Here is a 22,924-nt window from a genome sequence, read left to right on the forward strand (position 1 = left end):
TCCCAGGGTCACTACCCTTGATATCAGCAGATCTTTGATTGCATGGGCTACTTGCATCACAGCAGCCCCCACAGTAGATTTGCCCACTCCAAATTGATTCCCAACTGACCGGTAGATGTCTGGCGTTGCAAGCTTCCACAGGGCTATCGCCACTCGCTTCTCAACCGTGAGGGCTGCTCTCATCTTGGTATTCATGCGCTTCAGGGCAGGGGAAAGCAAGTCACAGAGTTCCATGAAAGTGCCCTTACGCATGTGAAAGTTTCGCAGCCATTGGGAATCATCCCAGACCTGCAACGCTATGCGGTCCCACCAGTCTGTGCTTGTTTCCCGAGCCCAGAATCAGCGTTCCACCACATGAACCTGCCCCATTAGCACCATGATGCATGCACTGGCAGGGCCCATGCTTTCAGAGAAATCTGTGTCCATGTCCTGATCACTCACATGACCATGCTGACGTCGCCTCCTCGCCCGGTATCGCTCTGCCAGGTTCTGGTGCTGCATATACTGCTGAATAATGCGTGTGGTGTTTAATGTGCTCCTAATTGCCAAAGTGAACTGAGCGGCCTCCATGCTTGCCTTGGTATGGCGTCCGCACAGAAAAAAGGCGCGGAACGATTGTCTGCCGTTGCTCTGACGGAGGGAGGGGCGACTGACGACATGGCTTACAGGGAGCTAAAATCAACAAAGGGGGTGGCTTTACATCAATGAGTATTTCAGGCAGGACTTCACGGAGGGTTCCAATAAGAAATGGTGCACCTAAGTAATTGTTCTTATTGGAACAAGCAGGTTGGTCTGGCCTCTGATTGATACATGACTAGATTTACCTTGCTGCACCTTCTCTGTGAGTGACTGCAGTGTGACCTAGAGGAATGAGTCCCCTAGACGGGGGAGGGGGGGAAGCAAATGAGTACAAAACAAATCTAGTCTATTTCTTGTTTTGATCCACTCCATCTATCTTTTACATCTTTGGCTGGCAGCAGACGGTGCAGAAGGACTGCAAGCCATCCACATCTCATGGCTGCTCGGCAGAAGACGGTACAATAGGACTGGTAGCCATCCTCATCTCTTGCCTGCCCGGCAGAAGATGGTACAGTAGGACTGCTAGCAATCCGTATCGCCTGCCTGCTCACTTAAGACGGTTCAATAGGACTGACTGCAGGACTAAAGAGAATGACCTGGTCAAGTCACTCCAAATTTAGTCCCAGCGCCCATGTCTGCCGAGGCGCTCCTGGCCGACGTGGCCAGGAGCACCTCGGACATGACGATGACGGCTACCAGTCCTATTGCACAGTCTGCTGCCACAAGGCAATGGGTTGCTGCTGCTGTGTAGCAATGCAGTACCACGTCTGCCAGCACCCAGGAGACATACGGTGACGGTTACCTGAGCAGGCTCCATGCTTGCCGTGGTATGGCGTCTGCACAGGTAACTCAGGAAAAAAGGGGCGAAACGATTGTCTGCCCTTGCTTTCACGAAGGGAGGGAGGGAACGGGGGCCTGACGATATGTACCCAGAACCACCCGCGACAATGTTTTAGCCCCATCAGGCATTGGGATCTCAACCCAGAATTCCAATGGGCAGCGGAGACTGCGGGAACTGTGGGATAGCTACCCACAGTGCAACACTCCGGAAGTCGACTCTAGCCTCGGTACTGTGGAAGCACTCCGCCGAGTTAATGCACTTAATGCACTTAGAGCATTTTCTGTGGGGACACACACACTCAAATATATAAAACCAATTTCTAAAAAAACAACTTCTATAAATTCGACCTAATTTCGTAGTGTAGACATACCCTTTGTTTTATTTACTCAGATTTTACCCTACAAGCTTTGTGAGCCACAGAGTTTTGCACTGGGTTTTACCTACAAATAAAAGAAGCGAGGTGCATGCCCTGAGCGGCCTACAATCATAGGGCCACACTATGGCAGCTAATTACTGCTTGGCAAAGGAGGCCGTGCTGAGCTGTTCTGGAAACATTGTGCCAAGACACAAGTGTACCTCATACAATGCCTCCCAAAGCACCCCACCAGGAAGGGGTAGTGAATCTGCTGTGTCACTAACTAGGAGGGGCAGTATACACAGATCTACAATTTTACAAGGCCTTCTCCCTATCATTCCTCATTTCTTTTGGGATGGTTCATTCCCCAGGTGGCACTAATAGGGAACATTCTTTGTGCACCAGGAATGCAACCCGTGTCAACCATGCATGGGCCTCTTAGACCCTCACTTCCTAGACCAGCCACATCTTCTTGTAGCAAGTCTGCCGGTCAAGTTAGACCAAAGAAACTCAACAGTCACTCCTGTTAACATTCTACTGCTACCTTTAGATGGCATTCTTAACATTATAGAATGTATTATTTATCCTACAATACTAAACACCTGAAAGGGAGATAGTCACAGATTCTTAACTTCAGCAAGTCCCACTGCATTGTATTATTAAATGATGCCACTTACTACGAAGTGCTATTGATTGCCCTTGGAGTACCGGCTGCTTTTGACATGTTTGATGTTTCATACCTGGAAGCTGCAATAGTTGACGAGTTTAAGCCACCATAACAGGACATGGCCACTGCAATAGGAATTATCCACTTAGCATAACTAAGGGTTTCATTACCAAATGTCTGCAATAGAAAGAAAGAGCATGAGGCTAATTACATTAAATATGCAATGACAGTCTGCAAAACTGTCAGGAAAATTTATCAGTCCAAGCACAGAGGCTCTTAGCCCATTCTTTACCATGATGATAATGAAAATTACTCCTGCTGAGCGGGTGATTGGAATTTTGAAAGGCTGATCAATCCTAAGATAAGTCCTACATTTGCATTAAATCAAAACTGGATTTTTGTTAATTTCTGTAAATTGGGTTTGAAATAGTGGTTGTCATGCAGATTAGGATATATAAATCTATGGTTGAATTGTGTGTTAATAACTATAGACTTTCCATATTGTATAATATGCTGACTATATTTGTTTGTATTTTGGGGGGGTGAAATGCTAATAAAAGTTTGAGCAGGGTTCAGCAAAAACTTGTCTCAAAACTATTTTTGTCAGTGTAGAGTGTGCAATGACAATACTGAACACCATGAAGTAGAACTACAGCAAAATTGGACCCTAAAGCAATCCAGACTTTCTACTTCTTATTCTCTGGGTTTATTTAAAAAAAAACCGCTACATCTAGGTCATTGTTAGGATCAGTATTTACAGAGATTATTAAATGGTTTAATAAGCATCAGTTCACAGAGATATGCATTATGCCTGAGTCATCACAGTGTACTGGTGGTATTACACAGGAACAAGTAGTTATTGCTATTAAACACACACACAGAGGAAATACTTTAATTGGTAGGGTAAGAAATCTGCTGTAAAGGGGATGACATGAGAATCTTCCACAGAATTATATCTATTGTAAACATTTGCCTTAATAAACTTCACACAACTTACCACTGCCACTGCGTCGCTTGTTAGGAGAGCTTGCATGTCCAACACTACATAGTATGCTATGTTAGTCAGCAAGTAAATAATGGTCACAATAGGCATTGAAATTGCAATTGAGAGGGGTAGATTCCTACAAAGAGAGAGAGAAAATGGTATTGCATCATATTGAAATGAGAAATGCTCCTCCCAAATACAAGTGGGTGGGGTAATATCTTTTATTGGCCCAGCTTCTGTTGGTGAGGGGGACAAGCTTTCGTGCTTACACAGAACTTTTCTGCAGGTGTGGGAAACTTGTTCAGGCCTGCTCTACATTACAGACTTAGGTCGATATAAGCTGCCAACCTAGCTGCGGAAGTGCCTTCACTTAAATTTGGCCCCTGTCAATGTATGTGCTTCTCCATGCTGATTGAGGCTACGTCTACACTTTCCAAAGTAATTTAGTATCGAATATTACCCCTAAGAATTTGAACCTTTTAACCGTTAGGTGTAGACCAGGCCTTGGAAATGAACATGTTTCCAGAACACTAGTATAACTCCCTTGTCTCTCACTTTTGCCCCAGTTTATTATTACCCTTGATTTTGGCTCATTTCCTCGAAGGTAAAATACAGCACTGGCTGACCAAAAAAAAAAAAAAAAAAAAAAGTGGGAATTTGAAAGAGCCTATGGAAGTTAGGCACCCAGATCCTATTCATTTTCAGTGGAAGTTGGGTGCCCTAATTCCTTAGGTGCCTTTGAAAATCCCATCCTAAAAAGTAAAGAAAATAATGTCACATATGGAGCTATTGACTTTTTGATATAATAATCTGAAGAGAAAAAGGGAAATCACATAGGGGTAAGGTGCTTAGTAGGTCTTTTCAAAAGCTAAGAATTTTTTTATGGATAGTAGTTTGATTAATTTCAAAATTAGGACAACCCCGCCCCCCCACAACAAACTGAACTTATCCATTGGGTTATTGAACAATCTATCTTGTCACATGGTCATGTTTTCATAATCTTTGTAACACTTTGGAGGATTTGAGAGTATGCACAAACCTTTCAGGATTCCTCATCTCCTCAGTGACATAATTCAGGGTATCCCATCCAGAGTAGGAAAAGAGGGCTGAATACAGAGCAAGTGCTATACATCCTATATCAGTTGTTGAACCTTCAAATGGAGTTTTAAGATTTTCTGTTTCTCCTATGTAAATATTGTAATGCAGTTATAAGTTATGTTTAAATGTTTTTCGGTCTTATCTAATTTAAGTATATACACTTCAGCTAAACAAAATAAAACAAAAGCTACTGTTCTCAGACCATAATAAAACCTTTTTAAAATATATAGATATTTTCATAGCATTGGAGATATAAAAAAGCTTAGTCAGTTAGAGACATCAGAACATTCACAAATTGTGATATGGAACTACATATGTAAGTAATGTTTTTCCATATTTGTTGTCTGACTATTATGGGACTAGTTCTGACTTGATTAATAAGGGACTACCATTGACTTCAGTGGGACCATCCACACCCTCTGTTAAAAGCCCACGAGAGTGTGACCAGTGGATTAGATGGGAATCAGGAGGCTAGAGTTCTATTCCTGGCTCCTTCTCTGACTTGCTGTGCGACTCACGTCATGGCAACTTCCCTATTTATAAAATGGGGTTAATTATAGTTACTTTCTTTTTTAAAGCACTTTGAATTCTATGGATAAAATTGCTATATAAAAGCATAATATTGTAATTTTTATAAGTTAATTTCTGTAATTAATTTATTAATGTGAAATCTGATATGATGTAATTCTAATTATCTACAGGTATCTGTGTAGATTTCTTTAAGTATCCAGCAGGGGAAGAACTCCTGGGGTCCAGGTTTTTATTAGCATGCTAAAGAAACTGGTTTGAATAAAAATGCTTACCTCAAATATGCAGGGAAAGTGGAAGTGGAGGAAAGACTTTTAAAATGACCAGATATGCAGAAGGAAATTGAAAAATCACTTATAAATAGAAATGGAATTATGTATTATGAGTGAGATGAGCATTCAGACACTTCACTCAGTTATGAACAAAGGGAGGACTTTATAAAGTCACCCTGGACACTAAGAAGGTAGTTAAATATGGGGAATTCATGGGTTACACACAAGCAGTAAGCTAAAGCACTACAGCGTAAAGTTTGCAGCTACTAGTGTTTCACCTTTGTAACAAAATCTCATACCCAGTTACTGTTAGAATTGGGATAGGTGGAATTAAATCATAGGATCCATCTACACTCCATGGAGAGGGACTGCAGATGGGGGTCTGTGCTGACAAAGAGAGACACCTCTGACTTTAGTGGTATTAAAACAGAGTGACAGGGCTGAGAAACTTACCTTCTAAAAACAGCATGGTTTCAAAATCACAAGCATTCATAATGTCCAAAAAATAAACACATTTGACTATATCAGGAATACTGAAGCTAGGGAAAAACATAACTGTTCTCAGTAAAATAACTGCTGAGTGAAAGAGTGTTGACCCGATCTAGGGTGACCAGACAGTAAATGAGAAAAATCGGGACAGGGAGTGGAGGGTAATAGGAGCCTATATAAGAAAAAGACCCAAAAATCGGGACGGTCCCTATAAAATCGGGACATCTGGTCACCCTAACCCGATTAAAAGTTCCTCTGAGTTTCCTTCATCCTTCTCCCCAACTTCCTATTGCTTCCCCATTTTAATACCCTGAATCTATTTAAATATAATACAGATTAGATTGCGCTTATCCCCTACTAGTTTAGGGCTTGTCTACACTTACAGCACTGCAGCAGTTGCAGTGATTAGTGAAGATGCTACCTACTCCTATAGGAGTGTCTCCTGTTGGTGTAGGTACTCCACCTCCCTGAGAGGCAGTAGCTACGTCGACAGGATACGCCCTTCCATTGACATAGCGCTGTCTACACTGGGAGTTTGGTCGGTATAATGCATCTGTCAGGTGTGTGGATTTTCCATACCCTTGAGCGACCATAGTTATACAGACATAAGTTCATAGCATAGACTAGGGCTTATCAGATGACTTGACTCCCACTGAAAGCTCTTAGCATTCTTCATTCACAACAATAACATTTGCCACCCCTCCATCTCTGTTTTCCTAGCCAGATTAGAAAATATAATAGAGAATGACAATCAGCAATGTTCTCCTCCCCCATTCTCACTCCTTGTCCTTATCGCTATGTTCAGCAGTTTGCTTCTGATCAGAGCTGACAGGTCACAGACAACTCACATGATCTGACCTACTAAGGCCTGTTTACACACAAAAGCTATACTATTTTTCCTATACTGGTATAAATAGTATAGCTCCCTGAGTATGGGCACAGTAATATCAGTATAAAAGTGTTTATGCCAGTGTAGCTTATTTATGAACAGGAACAATGAATTACTTATTTATTGCCTATCTATTTTGATTAGTCTGTCTTGTCTTTTAGAGTGCTAGCTCTTCAAGAGTGAGGCTGTCTTTTATTATGTGGTAATGCAGTGGCGAGCACAATGGAGTTTATAATCCTGGTTGGACCCTGGTTCTCCCAGAATACAGACAATAAAATATCATCGTAAATCCTGTCTTTACTATAGGCCTCTCTCCAATAACATTTTCTCTTCTATTAAACTGAAACTCCTCAGTCCTAACTACATTATGGTCAAAAAAGTGACCACATAAAACGGTCCCTACATATCCCACAGGATTGCTCCTTGTACATATTGACTAGGGCTGTCGATTAATCACAGTTAACTCATGCAATTAACTCAAAAAGGTTAATTATGATTAAAAAAATTAATCACAATTAATCACAGTTTGAATTGCACTGTCAAACAGTAGCATACCACTTGAAATTTGTTAAATATTTTGGATGTTTTTCTACATTTTCATATATATTGTATTCTGTGTTGTAATTGAAATCAAAGTGTATATTATTTTTATTACAAATATTTGCACTGCAAACATGATAAACAAAAGAAATAGGATTTTTCAATTCACCTCATACAAGAAATATAGTGCAATCTCTTTCTCATGAAAGTGCAATTTACAAATGTAGATTTTTGTTAAATAACTGCACTCAAAAACAAAACAATGTAAAACTTCAAAGCCTACAAGTCCACGTAGTCCTACTTCTTGTTCAGCCAATTGCTAAGACAAACAAGTGTGTTTACATTTACAGGAGATAATGGTGCCCGCTTCTTATTTACAGTGTCACCTGAAAATGAGAACAGATATTCATATAGCACTTTTGTAGCTGGCACTGCAAGATATTTAAGTGCCAGATATGCTAAACATTCATATGCCCCTTCATGCTTTGGCCACCATTCCAGAGGACATGCTTCCATGCTGATGACGTTTGTTAAAAAAATAATGCTAAAAAATAATGAGGTAATTAAATTTATGACTGAACTCCTTGGGGGATAACTGTATGTCCCCTGCTATTTTACGTGCATTCTGCCATATATTTCATGTTATAGCAGTCTCGGATGATGACCCAGCACATGTTGTTCGTTTTAAGAACATTTTCACAGCAGATTTGACAAAACGCAAAGAAGGTACCAGTGTAAGATTTCTAAAGATAGCTACAGCACTCAATCCAAGGATTAAGAACCTGAAGTGCCTTCCAAAATCTGAGTGGGATGAGGTGTGGAGCATGCTTTCAGAAGTCTTAAAAGAACAACTTTCCAATGCGGAAACTACTGAACCCAAACCATCAAAAAAAGAAAATCAACCTTCTGCTGGTGGCATCTGACTCAGATAATGAAAGTGAACACGTGTTGGTCTGCACTGCTTTGAATTGTTATTGAGCAGAACCCATCATCAGCATGAAGGGACATATGAATCTTTAGCACATCTGGCATGTAAATATCTTGCGACACCGGCTACAGCAGTGCCATGAGAATGCCTGTTCTCACTTTCAGGTGTCATTGTAAACAAGAAGAGGGCAGCATTAACTCCCACAAATGTAAACAAACTTGTTTGTCTGAGCAATTTGGCTGAACAAGAAGTAGGACTGAGTGGACTTGCAGGCTCTAAAATTTTACATTGTTTTATTTTTGAATGCAGTTTTTTTTACATAATTCTATATTTGTAAGTTAAACTTTCATGATAAATCAATTGAACTACAGTACTTGTATTAGGTGAATTTAAAAATACATTTGTTTTTTTTTTTTACAGGGCAAATACTTGTAATCAAAAATAAATATAAAGTGAGAACTGTACACTTTGTATTCTGCGTTGTAATTGAAAACAATATATTTGAAAATGTAGAAAACACCCCAAAATATTTAAATAAATGGTATTCTATTATTGTTTAACAGTGGATTAATCACACAATTAATTGCGATTAAGTTTTTTAATTGTGCAATTAATCACAATTAATTTTTTTAATCAGTTGACAGCCCTAATATTGACAAATTTATGGCTGCTTACTTTTCTGACAAAACTAATTTTTACTATTTTTTTTTACATTTGTTAGCATTGCAGAGTTTTATCTGTGTGAGAGCAAGTCTGCAAAATGAACCTGGGATCTGAAATTTGAGCAGTCCTCTTTCTGATTCACACATCATCACTAGCAGTAAAGATTCTGCAAACAGCATTTAGTTAAAAGAAAAGGAGTACTTGCGGCACCTTAGAGACTAACCAATTTATTTGAGCATAAGCTTTCGTGAGCTACAGCTCACTTCATCGGATACATACTGTGGAAAGTGTAGAAGATCTTTTTATACACACAAAGCATGAAAAAATACCTCCCCCCGCCCCGCTCTCCTGCTGGCAATAGCTTATCGAAAGTGATCACTCTCCTTACAATGTGTAGGATAATCAAGTTGGGCCATTTCCAGTACAAATCCAGGTTCCCCCCCCCCACAAACCCACTCGCTAGCAAGAGAGTAGGCTTGGGGGGGCGGGGGAGAAAACCTGGATTTGTACTGGAAATGGCCCAACTTGATTATCCTACACATTGTAAGGAGAGTGATCACTTTAGATAAGCTATTACCAGCAGGAGAGTGGGGTGGGGGGAGGTATTTTTTCATGCTTTGTGTGTATAAAAACGTCTTCTGTATTTTCCACAGTATGCATCCGATGAAGTGAGCTGTAGCTCATGAAAGCTTATGCTCAAATAAATTGGTTAGTCTCTAAGGTGCCACAAGTACTCCTTTTCTTTTTGCGAATACAGACTAACACGGCTGTTACTCTGAAACCTGTCAGAATTTAGTTAGCAATTCTGCTGATGATGCATAAGCCAGAGAGCATGCAGTTTGTGCTTCATATCCCGGGTTAAGTTTGCAGGGCTGGCATTTATTTAAAAAAATCTATTTGGTGGAACCTGAGAAAAATTTGATCTGGAACCATTGTCAGCCAACAAATATGCTCTAGAAAGCAGAATAATTTATTAGAGTATAACCATGTTGTAATCCCTATTCATCCTCTACCGCTAAAAATGGACAAGGGTAGACCAAGGCAGTTTAGGCTAAGGTGTGGTTTCAAGGTTGTATGAAGACTAGGGTTCAGATTTGCGGGCACTGAAAACATGTCCTGTTCTCATGAAAATATTTGGCCCCATATTGCGAACTATTGAGACACTGGGTCCAAGCCCTGGGTTAGTGTGATTTGTGTGTAGAAGGAAGGGGGCTAGCCTTGAACTTGAGTTTGAACCCCGGGTTTACATTTGGGTGGCCCAAATGTCTACACTGAAATTTTATAGCCCTGCAGACCAGTGTCCAGGTGTGCCGAGGGTCTTTTATTGCAGTGTAGATGGAGCTTAAAGCGTCCTACAGAGCAATATAGCTGTCGCCTCTTTTTCAGGAGGTTAACAGCTATTTCCCAGTGCATAACATTTTATATTAAAGTGCTGTGGATTCTGATACTTCTGTATTTTGACTCTCAGATACTGTTCAGTTTTTTAAAAAAAAGTCTGTAAAATGAACTATATTCTTACCTTTACTAATTTTGTAAAGACCCACCGAGATGATCATGATAAGGGCCATAACTTTTGCATATGTGAACAGATCTTGTACTCTGGTTCCCCACTTCACATTGACACAGTTAATAAATGTTAAGGTGCCTATTGAGAAAATGAATACAAATGAGATAGGTGCTTTCTTAAATAATACATCTTTCAAGAAAATGAAAGTTACCAGTACAGAAAAACTCTGTCAACACTTCAGAATTATCTAGACTTTTACTGAAAGCAATAGAAATTGACTCTATCGTTAATTTTTGTCAGTTTTTATTTTTTATATTTTAAAATGAAGTAAAACTTACTGCATGGAGGCTGCCATTTCCTGGTAATAGGCTGGAAGAAAGAGAAATTAGGAGAGGAAGGAAGACATTCTGCATTGAAATCAGTGGAAAGCACTGGGTTTTGATTTTAGGACCAACCAGTGTTTATTATATTTGAGTCATCTCATTGATTTCAGTGGGGCTACTCACATAAGGCAGACAGGATTCTTAATATTATTTATTTGGATTACAGTAGTGCCTAGAGTCCACAATGGAGATTAAGGCTCCATTGTGATAGGCTCTGAGACAGTCCCTGCCTCAGAGACTTTGCTGTCTAAATGGACAAAGAATGCAAGAAAGGAAACTACATTTTGCACAAGGAGAACTGAAACTATGTTGCTGTTCCATGGTCATACAGGAAAGCTTGTAGCAGAGTTGGGATTTGAATCCACATTCCCTGAGTCCCTTCCTTAATCACAAGTCCAATTTTCTTCTTTTGGGCCCTCACTTTGTATTTCTTTGTTGCTAGCCAGTAGGGCTGGTTGGAACATTTTCACCTCAAAATATGCTGTTTTGTCAAAGCCAAAACATTCCTGGTCCAGGTTGAGGCTGGGCAAAGAGAGAGACTCTGTAGCCTGTTGGCTAGGGTATTAGCCTTGAAGCGGAAAGAGGGGGGTTTAAGTCTTTACTCTACCTGTTTGGAGTGATCTGGGATGAAAAACTCTAAACAGTGAGTTTGGTCTCCCAGAACAGGGCCTTAACCACCAGCCTACACGTGTACTCCAGTGGTTTTTGTGAAAACATTCAGAAGGTTTTGTTTTCATTCCAATGCAGAACAAAAACAAAATTTGAAATCTCAAATGTTGCCAGGAAATGGAACTGTCCTCCTGTCAGCTCTACTCGCCAGTGCCTAGGAATTTCAGATGGAGAGCGAATGTGCACACTCCTTTTTGGGAAACGTCCCCTTGTCCTGCCTTATTCAGCCCTGACAATCTTTCCTCCGACCCTCCAGCTTGACCTCAGCACTATGGCCAACCTACCATCTGGGACAATGATCTAGGAAGGAGGCAGAGATTAGAGACACAATATTTGTGAGGTGGGTGGGTGGATGTGCAGTTACCTATTAGGTCATCCATTTAACTCATCCAGTCAGTGCTTGTCAATGCAGAATTTTCCACTGCAGTATGTTCTCCAATTCTTTGCTTGAGACATTTAAAATTAGATGAACAATGGGACTGCCCTCATTTCCTTTGAGAGAGATTTTCATAATATAACAGATCGCACTGTTAGGATGCTTTTCCTAATGCTCACCTTACATTTACAGAGGGAAGGAAAAAAGGAACTACAACATGGAAATGCTTCTCCTTTGGGGTCAGATTCTACACTGACTTGTGCAACCACATGGACTGTGTGAGGAGTGTCTGAAGGTGCAAGTCAGCAAAGCATTTGGTCCTTAGAACTTCAGACTGGATCTCAGGAAGGAGTAACCTGCTGTAGCAATATCCAAAGATCATTTAGAAGCTATTAGCTGCCAAGTCCTATTAGAAACTTAGTAATCTACTTCCTTCTCAGAACAAGGAACAGTGTGTGACTCCTTGGGTCACACTTTGTTTCCTGGTCTGTTCCTGTCCCTGACACAGTGTAAAGTCACTTTATTGCTAAACTGGATCTCCACTTAGCCTTGATACCCTTGTGCTGATGAAAATAGCCAGTTTAGTCAGAGAAGTTAAAACCTAATGAGGTGATAGACTAGTCCGTCAGCTGCCACATGTCAACAGCACTAGAAGCTCAGGCAGTGGAGGGGGGACTCTGCCAACATATCCTACCCCCAAGAGAACGCACAGAAATAGAGGAGGTCGCACTGTACAACTCAGTGCTGCAAAATGGAGACCAGTAGGGGACGTAGGCACACTGCATAAATCAGCAAAGCAGCAGGGCTAACTGACTCTTTCCTCAACTCAACAGCGGCTGGCTATGAGGTGTAAAGTGCCCTGGAGCACTGGCTAGGGACAAGGACTCCTTTTTCTGTAGCCTTTAGTAGGCCTTTTTTGACACAATTTGCTCACAGAAAATCTCTCTCATTTCGGCTTTGCTCCAGGGTTTTACCCTTTCATCCACACCTCACTTTTCTTTAGTTTTAAATGGGGAAAAAGCTATTACAGCCATTTAAATTATATTTCAGAGTAACAGCCGTGTTAGTCTGTATTCGCAAAAAGAAAAGGAGTACTTGTGGCACCTTAGAGACTAACCAATTTATTTGAGCATAAGCTTTCGTGAGCTACAGCTCACTACATCCAATGAAGTGAGCTGTAGCTCACAAAAGCTTATGCTCAAATAAATTGGTTAGTCTCTAAGGTGCCACAAGTACTCCTTTTCTTTTTTAAATTATATTGCAACTTAAAAATTATTCTTTACAATGGTGAAAATAGTATCCAATATATAAGACTCCAATCCTGCAAACATTTACACACATGCTTACCTTTATTACTGTGAGTAGTCCCGTTGATTTCAGTGGGACTACTGTGCCCTTTGAGGCTTGATACACCATGGCATTTCTCTTTTATATACCACTGTGATACCAATGAAATCAGTGGTGTTACACATTAGCACACAACTGGAGTAATGCAGTGGTAACAGGCTCTTGGTCTAAAAAATATTAGATTTTACAGTAATTGTTCTAAAACAAACACCTTTTTAATATCTGAGTAGGGTCTCATTTGAAATGTATCTGCTATCTGAGTGATTTCTATAAAGCCCACTCTATTAACAAATGTGGTGTGCACATTAAAATAAGATTCCATTCTCTATAATCTAAAATCACCATCTAGGCACTGGTAACTTACAGTATTCCTTATTCCTAGAAGAGAACATTTGCTTTGCCAGAGTTTGTAGCTAAGACCATGACAATGCCAAGCGTCAAATTATATATTTCAACTGCCAAACCAAACATCCCTCTCAACTGTCCCATATTTTAGATCCAAATATAACGCTTTCACACATTATGTTCTCCCTTTTTATGTCTGTAAATGAGTGTAATCAGGAACTCTACTTGATCAGGGTATGGAAATTTTCAGAGTAAGGAACTGAACCCCCAAAGTTTTGCTATTTTAAAAAATGAATTCCTCATTTCGGACTGATCCAATGTTGGATGAAGGGAATGGATGAACTCCCATTGGCTTCAATGGGCGTTGCAACAGGGCCTTAGTATCTGGGACATAATTTAAATTCCAGGGTCCTATATTTGCATATGGACAGATTAAATACTGTGAAAGCCACCTACTCTAATACAACTGTTTTGGGAAAGATCTAGAAAATACATTTTATTCCTTTACCATCTCCCTTTGTTTCAGCAGAGAAAGCAATTAGAGCCTTCTCATTCTTTTAATACCCTCTATCACTGAGAGGCAGAGCTGTAGATTCCTCTGAACGTAATTGCCCAAAAAGGAAAAAGGAGGCTGCTCTAGGTGAAAAATTGTAGCTTTTTGAGTTAGCTCAAGTGACTAAAGAGTCCCCCTCCCCCCCCCCCCACTTGAAATTATTTTACCACTGAAAAATATTTGATTTTGGATTGTTGATGTATCCTTTCACTTTCAGGTTCTTATATTTTATTTAAAACCCATGCAGAGTGCGAGATAGCAGCACATTGTAACTAATGGTGTTACAAAACAAAGCAACTGATCCACATGAGGAACACAGCAAAAATCACTCAGACAGACTCCAAAATGAATGCTTAAAGAAACTGCTGTAATTAAACGCCATTCCCTCCGAAGTTTAGTAGTTTATGGAACAATACCAGGTCAGCTGGGGAGAGAGAAATAGATTCCATGTATATGCAAGTAGGGAGATGATCTAAATCACAGTTAAGCTACTAAAATATATTAGAATTGATCTACTTTTTAATACATTAGATGTTTAGAATACTGCAGAATGATGAGGACGGCAGTTTAAATCATGGTCTCTGTTTTTCAGAAGTTAACTCTGTCTGCCTCAGTGGGGGGTGTTAGAAGTATAAACAGGATTAATTACAGAGGAGACATTTTCTCAGAATTCACAGTATACACTACTCTGTTATACTCACTACTCAGGATACACTAGCTGTGTCAGGTGTCTTTTAGGGAATGCTATGTCTTGCCTCATGGACAATTAATCATGCTGTTGCATATACCAAGAACAGCACATAGATTATACACAGTTCTATGTATGTGAGTCATTAGGTTTTATACCACCATCCACCACTGTAGTATCTGAGCACCTGGATAGCAGAGGACAGGACTCAATGCTTGTCCCTTCCAGCCCTATGTACTTACATTTACCTTCCAGGCTTCCACGTAAAATCCATAGCAACAGCAAAGGCCCTAGTGGACTTCATGGAGTGTCCGGCACTTCTACCTTTTGGGGGTCAAAACTCTGCTTGAGGTAGAGCTTTTGGTTTTGATTTTTTCTTTTTTTAAGATTTTATTATTTCTTTGGTTGGTTGATAGGGGTTAAGGAAGGAATGTCAGTGTTTCACCAGTTTTCACTCACAAGCAGTTACTGATTTATCTGAGGATATGTGAACATTTAAAAGCCCATTGAAGCCAAAGGGAATTTTCCATTGGACTTCAATGCAGGCTTTGGGTTAGGCTCTTGATCCATAGCAAAATGTTTTATTTTCTATCACCAATCATAGTGTCTCTCAGTCAAAATGTTGGAAACCCTCCCTCCCCACCCTCCAACTCCCACTACCACTCCCTCATCCCACAAAAATTCAATCTGGAAGAGAGAGAATACATTCTTATGAATTTTTCGTAGGTAAAAAATTGTTATTTTCACAGAAAATTAAGGGGGAGGGTAATCTGACAAGGCTTTTATGAGTACATGCATTAAATTAATTCATTTCTACCAATCACAACTTTACTTACAGATGCAACCAGCTGCAATTAACCTGACTGCTTCATATGGCGGCTCACAGGATGGAAAAATTGGTTGAACAATATAATTAGCAAATGTAATTGCTATTACAGCCTGAGTTGTTGGTTCAATAATTAGCAAGGAAGACCACAGTCTGATAAAGGCTGTGAATCCACCAAAAGCTTCCAGTATATAGGCATAGCTAGCTCCTGATTTAACAATGGATGTTCCCAGTTCAGCATAACACAAAGCTCCAAACAACGAAAAGATCCCACCAAGGGCCCAAATGAATAGTGAGAGTCCATAGGAGGCACTATACATCAAAACACCTTTGGGTGACACAAATATCCCAGAACCAATCATGTTCCCTACTATTAAAGAAACGCCATTAAGCAAAGTAATTTGTTGTTTCATCTTCATTTTTTCTTGCACATTTTCAGCCGCTGTGTCCGTTTCATGTACTCCATTCTTGGATGAGTTTTTTTTATTACAGCATATGATGCAGGAGCCTGACATTACCTGAAAATGTGTAATGAGAAAGAGACAGTTTTTTAATGCCTATCACATATGGGATTAACTGTGTGATTAACAGACTCCACCATCATGATCAGTACTGATTGATAGGGCCTTATTGGTCGGCTAATTTCGATTAAAAAACAAAATCTACCTTATTGGTAGTACTCCAACAATTACAACACTGTGAAATTTCAGATTCTGTCTCTCTTCCATCAGCAACACAGTGCCACTTCAATAAAATATTTACTAGTTTTGCACATCTGATAAAATGACCAGAGCTTTTGATTGCTATCAGAAAATGCAGAGCATCTGGCCTTTTTGAAAGTGCTCCCACCAAGATTTAATTACATATATACATGTTATGCTGCTCAAGACTGTCAATGTCTATTGACTTGTAAGTTGACAAATATAGGTGGAGAGGGTTGCTTTGCCTATACTGAAGATGCCTAAACACTTTCTGCTATAAGATCCTATCTTCAGTTGCTTATAATTTTGTCAAACTTCAACCATTTGGGCTAAAATTTTCCATGTCGGGTGCCTGACTCATTCTGATTTCTGGAAAGTTTCAGCTAAAAAGTACAATTGTTTCTGAGAATGAAATTAGGAAAACAAAAAACAAACAATTGTTTGGCCTGTGTTAAAATAAAATTGCCACCCTTAAATCTTTTACTGAGTGGCCAGAGAGGTTGAAGTGTTCTCCTGCCGGTTTTTGAATGTTATGATTCCTGATGTCAGATTTGTGTCCATTTATTCTTTTGCATAGAGACTGTCTGGTTTGGCCAATGTACATGGCAGAGGATCATTGCTGGCACATGATGGCATATATCACATTGATAGATGTGCAGGTGAATGAGCCCCATGGAAAAGAAGCCCTTGCGGAACTCCACCATGATTTCAACAATTTGCATCTCACCATCAACCTCAGCCTGGACCAATCCACACAAGTAGTCCATTTCCTGGACACTACTGTGCTAATAAGCGATGGTCACATAAACACCACCCTATACAGGAAACCTACTGACCGCTATTCCTACCTACATGCCTCCAGCTTTCACCCTGATCACACCACACGATCCATCGTCTACAGCCAAGCTCTACGATACAACCACTTTTGCTCCAATCCCTCAGACAGAGACAAACACCTACAAGATCTCTATCAAGCATTCTTAAAACTACAATACCCACCTGCTGAACTGAAAAAACAGACTGAGAGAGCCAGAAGAGTATCCAGAAGTCACCTATTACAGGACAGGCCCAACAAAGAAAATAACAGAACGCCACTAGCCATCACCTTCAGCCCCCAACTAAAACCTCTCCAGAGCATCATCAAAGATTTACAACCTATGCTGAAAAATGATCCCTCACTCTCCCAGATCTTGGGAGACAGGCCAGTCCTTGCTTACAGACAGTCCCCAACCTGAAGCAAATACTCTCCAACAACCACACATCACACAACAAAAACACTAACCCAGGAATCTATCCTTGCAACAAAGCCCAATGCCAACTCTGTCCACATATTTATTTAAGTGACACCAGCAATAACATTAGCTACGCCATCAGGGGCTCGTTCACCTGCAGATCTACCAGTGTGGTATATGCCATCATGTGCCAGCAATTATCCTCTGCCATGTACATTGGCCAAACCGGACAGTCTCTATGCAAAAGAATAAATGGACACAAATCTGACATCAGGAATCATAACATTCAAAAACCGGTAGGAGAACACTTCAACCTCTCTGGCCACTCAGTAAAAGACATAAGGGTGGCAATTTTGCAACAGAAAAGCTTCAAAAACAGACTCCAACGAGAAACTGCTGAGCTTGAATTAATATGCAAACTAGATACCATTAACTTGGGTTTGAATAGAGACTGGGAGTGGCTGGGTCATTACACGTATTGAATCTATTTCCCCATGTTATCCTCACACCTTCTTGTCAACTGTCTAAATGGGCCATCTTGATTATCACTACAAAAGTTTTTTTCTCCTGCTGATAATAGCTCATCTTAACTAATTAGCTTCTCACAATTTGTATGGCTACTTCCAACTTATTTGTACGTATATAGATATAGATATAGATAGATAGATCTTCTTACTATATGTTCCATTCTGTGCATCCGATGAAGTGGGCTGTAGCCCACGAAAGCTTATTCTCTAATAAATTTGTTCATCTCTAAGGTGCCACAAGTACTCCTGTTCTTTTTGCAGATACAGACTAACACGGCTGCTACTCTGAAACCTGTAGTTTGTTTATGAGAAGGTTATGCGAGACAGTATCAAAAGCCTTACTAAAGTCAAGATATACCATATCTACTGCTTCCCCCCATCCACAAGGCTTGTTACCCTGTCAAAAAAAGCTATCAGTTTGGTTTGACATGATTTGTTCTTGACAAATCCATGCTGACTGTTATTTTTCACCTTATTATCTTCTTGGTGTTTGCAAATTGATTGCTTAATTATTTGCTCCATTATCTTTCCGGGTATAGAAGTTAAGCTGACTGGTCTGTAATTTCCTGGGCTGTCCTTATTTCCCTTTTTATAGTTGGGCACTATATTTGCCCTTTTCCAGTCTTCTGGAAGGTCTCCCATCTTCCATGAGTTTTCAAAGATAATCGCTAATGGCTCAGATATCTCATCAGTCAGCTCCTTGAGTAGTCTAGCATGCATTTTATCAGGCCGTGGTGATTTGAAGATGTCTAACTTGTCTAAGTAATTTTTGATTTGTTCTTTCCCTATTTTAGACTCTGATCTTATCAGATTTTCACTGGCATTCACTATGTTAGAAATCCACTCGTCACCAACCTTCTTGGTGAAAACCGAAGCAAAGAAGTCATTAAGCACCTCTGCCATTTCCACATTTTCTGTTATTGTTTCGCCCCCTGCTCCATCATTGAGTAATGGGCCTACTCTGTCCTTGGTCTTCCTCTTGCTTCTAATGTATTTGTAGAATGTTTTCTTGTTTCCTTTTATGTCCCTAGCTAGTTTGATTTCATTTTGTGCCTTGACTTTTCTAATTTTGTCCCTACATATTTGTTTATATTCATCCTTTGTAATTTGACTGAGTTTCTACTTTTTGTAGGACTCTTTTTTTGAGTTTTAGATCACTGAAGATCTCCTGGTTAAGCCAGGGTCGTCTCTTGCCATACTTCCTATCTTTCCTACACAGTGGGATAGTTTACTCTTGTGCCTTTAATAATGTCTCTTTGAAAAACTGCCAACTGTCTTCAATTGTTTTTCCCCTTAGACTTGCTTCCCATGGGATTTTATCTACCAACTCCCTGAGTTTGCTGAAGTCTGCCTTCTTGAAATCCATTGTTTTACTGTGCTGTTCTCCCTCCTTAGAATCGTGAACTCTACCACTTCATGATCACTTTCACCCAAGTTGCCTTCCACTTTCAAATTCTCAATCAGTTCTTCCCTATTTGTCAAATCTAGAACAGCCCCCCTAGTAGTCTTCTCCACCTTCTGAAACAAAAAATTGTCTCCAATATATTCCAAGAACTTGTTGGATAATCTGTGCCCTGTTGTGTTATTTTCCCAACAGATGTCTGGGCAGTTGAAATCCCCCATCACCACCAAGTCCTGAGCTTTGGATGATTTTGTTAGTTGTTTAAAAAAAGGCCTCATAATGTATATGCACAAGAGCATCAAACTGAGGTTGCACAGGCAACCTTAATTCTGGCATCTCCTAACATTTGAATGCTTGACTTTGCAAACTTAATGTTCTTTTACCGTAGCTTTTATGGATGTAATATTTTATATTAGGTGTATCAAGGGCTAAATACGCATTCCCTCACTGTCTTTACCTTTCTTGCTGTGCCTGGCCTAAGTTGTTCCAGGACATTTCAGTTTGGGGTGGGCCAGTTTTCATCTTTGACCAGGTGTGAATGATTCCCCCTCATCTCTAAATGCTGGACACCCCAACGCTAGGGTTATCATCCTACTGACTCTCTCTACAGTGCAATCCAGGAGGTGGAATTCCATCTCCAGGAGAAATACCCATGCTAGCTTTGATTGAGCTAGCAATCTAAAAATAGCTATGTAGCCGCAGCTGCATGGGTGGTGGAATGGACTAGCCTGAGTACAATCCCACCTGAAACCCTAGATATACACTTGGAGCAGTCCTCACATTTTTTTTTAATGTATTAGCTTGATCACAACTAGTACAGCTGGGTGTACTGGATCTGGAAATTACACCTCCAACTCCAGGGTAGACATACCCATTGTTGTCTGAGCTAGCTCAATCCAAAGGTATGTCTACATGTGATGCAGTCACGCCTCTCTTTGTTGTGTAGATTTACCCTATATAACAATAAATTATAACTTGCATCATGGAGACATATTCAACAAGTGCCAAGTGGTAAGCAATGCTCGGCCAGGGGTTTAAAAGGTGTGAACTTTTCAGCTAAGAGCTAATCATTCAGCCTGGAATTTTCAAAGGGCCTTGACAGTTTGGTTCAATGGGAGTTACTTACTTAACTCCTTAGGCACCTTCGAAATCCCCAGCCTTTTATGCAGACAATACTAAATAAAGATTAAGATGCTGAGTACTTCCTATGAGGTGTTGAGAACCCCCAGCTCCTATTGACTTTAGTGGAAATTGAGAGCACAAGCACCTTGGAAGGTCAGACCTTAATAAAGATGAAATACAGATGAAATGCATCGAACATGCATCAGTCTTATTCTTGTATTTTAGGCCATTTGGGGGAACAATCTCTTACGTGGGACGATCAGCTGCCCACCATCATGGAGTCCCAGATCAGAGACTTCTGCTATGTCATCATCACTGAATCCAGCGCCCATGAACTAGGCTGTAGAATCAAGGTAAACAAGGGCTTTCCAGTTTCACACATAAAGGGAGTGGTGTCAATGAAGACAAATGCCATTTAAAAATGAAATCTATTTTCACATTTCCCCTGTGATTATCAGGAACAAATGCAAGTTTAAAAAGCTGTTTTAAGGACTATCATCCATCACATTCTGTTCTTAAAGCAAACAAACAGTAACAACATATTTACAGTAGAGGTAATGACTGAAAAAAATAGCAACACATCTTTAAGGCACACACATTTAGATGAATATGCTTGGTTGGACGTGCAAAGAACAGATGAGCCGAAGGTCACCATTGTACCTTAGGAAATCCTGCTGTGTGGCTCAAGCTTCAGAAGACTGACACTGAGCATGAGCTACAGCAGATTCTAAATACAGCACTTATGGCATGATCATGCCACTGAACACATTCCAGTGCAAGAACGGGCCAGGCGAACAAAACAAGATTATGCATTGTGAAGAAGCAACAGCAACGAAAACACTTTGCTGTGAAGCAAAACTTTATCTTCTATGAAAGGAATACATAATTATTCAACAGGAACTTACCAGTCCCACAGGTTGTTGTTCTTACTTTTAGGTTTTTAAAAATATGCAGCAAAATAATACCTAGTGTTGGTCTGCTTGGTTACTGTGCTCAAAATGTTTGTGGGTTCCTATATTACAGACACACTCAGTCCCACGCTTTATCATTACCACCATAAAGCACGTCATTACTGATGAAATAAAAGAAGAAGCTACTGTACTCCAAATTTAAGAGTGGTATTAAAAAGAGAAAGTAGAAGCTTACCAGTTGACACTGCTTCCTTTAGGAGAAAGGCTGCCGTAACTTAAGCAGCTGAACAGTGACCCTTTAACTTCCTTCTGTGTCTAGATAAACAAGCAGCTGGTTCACTAGGAATGGTAAGTGATATGAATATGAATATGCATAACCCTCTCTCTCTCTCTCTCTCTCTGTCTCCCAGAGGTTCTATTTAGCTTTGCTGTCAGCTGCTATTTTTAGTAGGAATATTAAAACCAGCAGCAGCTACCAAAAAAGAGGATCTGAGGCTTCTGTGAAATCGGGTGTCTCCAAACAACCCAAGTGAACTGGAAGAGACAGTGCAAAAGTCAGAAGCCCTATTACAATATCTTAGAAAGGCATGTTTGTCTAGACCAATGGAAGTTTGTTTACTTATTTTAATGCACTTATCCACAGTCACTATTGAACTCAAAGATAGTGTCCCAGGTGACAAGTAAACATTTTCAAAACTAATGTAATCTCTCCATCACTGCAATGATCACAACATGAGCCACTTTGCTAACTAGCACAAGACAGCTGGTTAAATGAAAACAACAGATCTCACTTTACTCCAAGTACATTTATTTATATTTAGCTATCCTGTTACTCTTCTGACGCAGAAAAGTATCTCTGTAGTCCACCTAACAGTTTATAACAGTTATTCATTATTTGAAAAGCATGCTGGCAATCTGTGTAAATCTTATTTCAATTGTATGTGCTTTTGTTTCAACTAAGATTTAAAAATAAGTAAAGCAAAGGAGGACTTACCAAGGTGCTTGAATTTGACTTCTGAAATTATACAGTACCCTCTTTATAAAGTGCTCTTGGAAAACAAAGGCCAGGATGGAGCAAGGTACAATATCAAGCCAAAGAGGCCAAACCAGGAAATCTCTGGAGAGCAGAAAAATAAGTTAATGAATGCAAGAACACTAATTTAGCATCCTTGTTTTCCATGATGTGCTGGTGAAATGAGAGGCCAGTGTGAGTAAAAGAGTTTACGCTCAGAAATCAAAGGGTGTGTCGAAAGAGCTGATCAAGCAGGTCAAGAGTCTTTGGCCACTGGACTGTGTCAAGACATCTGACAATGGGACTTAATAGGAAAGCAACTAGTCAAAAAGATAAAAATATGTTTAATTAATATGGATGTTTTCCCATTCCTCCACTGATCCCAGACCCAAGGAAAGCAAGTTGCAACATAGTATTAAAATGTCACTGTACAGTAATTGGCCCACCTTGATTATCATTACGAAAGGTCCCCCCCCCGCCTTCCAGCTG

At 40.1% G+C, this 22,924-nt stretch overlaps 1 protein-coding gene across 5 annotated transcripts in view; it reads right to left on the bottom strand.

Annotated features, from left to right (window-relative positions):
- Positions 1-22,538, bottom strand: part of LOC102929811 (Y+L amino acid transporter 2) — a 40,364-nt gene extending 17,826 nt beyond the window's left edge. Inside the window, exons 1-8 of one of the 5 annotated variants that reach the window (XM_037892331.2) lie at positions 22,418-22,506; positions 21,659-21,738; positions 20,763-20,852; positions 15,539-16,046; positions 10,354-10,479; positions 4,467-4,611; positions 3,440-3,563; positions 2,516-2,619 (exon numbers count right to left, since the gene is read on the bottom strand). In XM_037892331.2, the coding sequence (XP_037748259.1) occupies positions 2,516-2,619; positions 3,440-3,563; positions 4,467-4,611; positions 10,354-10,479; positions 15,539-16,043 (1,004 nt within the window). In that variant the 5' untranslated portion in view covers positions 16,044-16,046; positions 20,763-20,852; positions 21,659-21,738; positions 22,418-22,506. The other 4 variants (XM_043539382.1, XM_043539381.1, XM_043539383.1 and 1 more) reach the window with 4 other exon arrangements.
- Between the last annotated feature and the right edge of the window lie 386 nt (positions 22,539-22,924).

The sequence above is a fragment of the Chelonia mydas genome, chromosome 2 (genome assembly GCF_015237465.2).
Source record: "Chelonia mydas isolate rCheMyd1 chromosome 2, rCheMyd1.pri.v2, whole genome shotgun sequence".
In the NCBI taxonomy this organism is placed as follows: Eukaryota; Metazoa; Chordata; order Testudines; family Cheloniidae; genus Chelonia; species Chelonia mydas.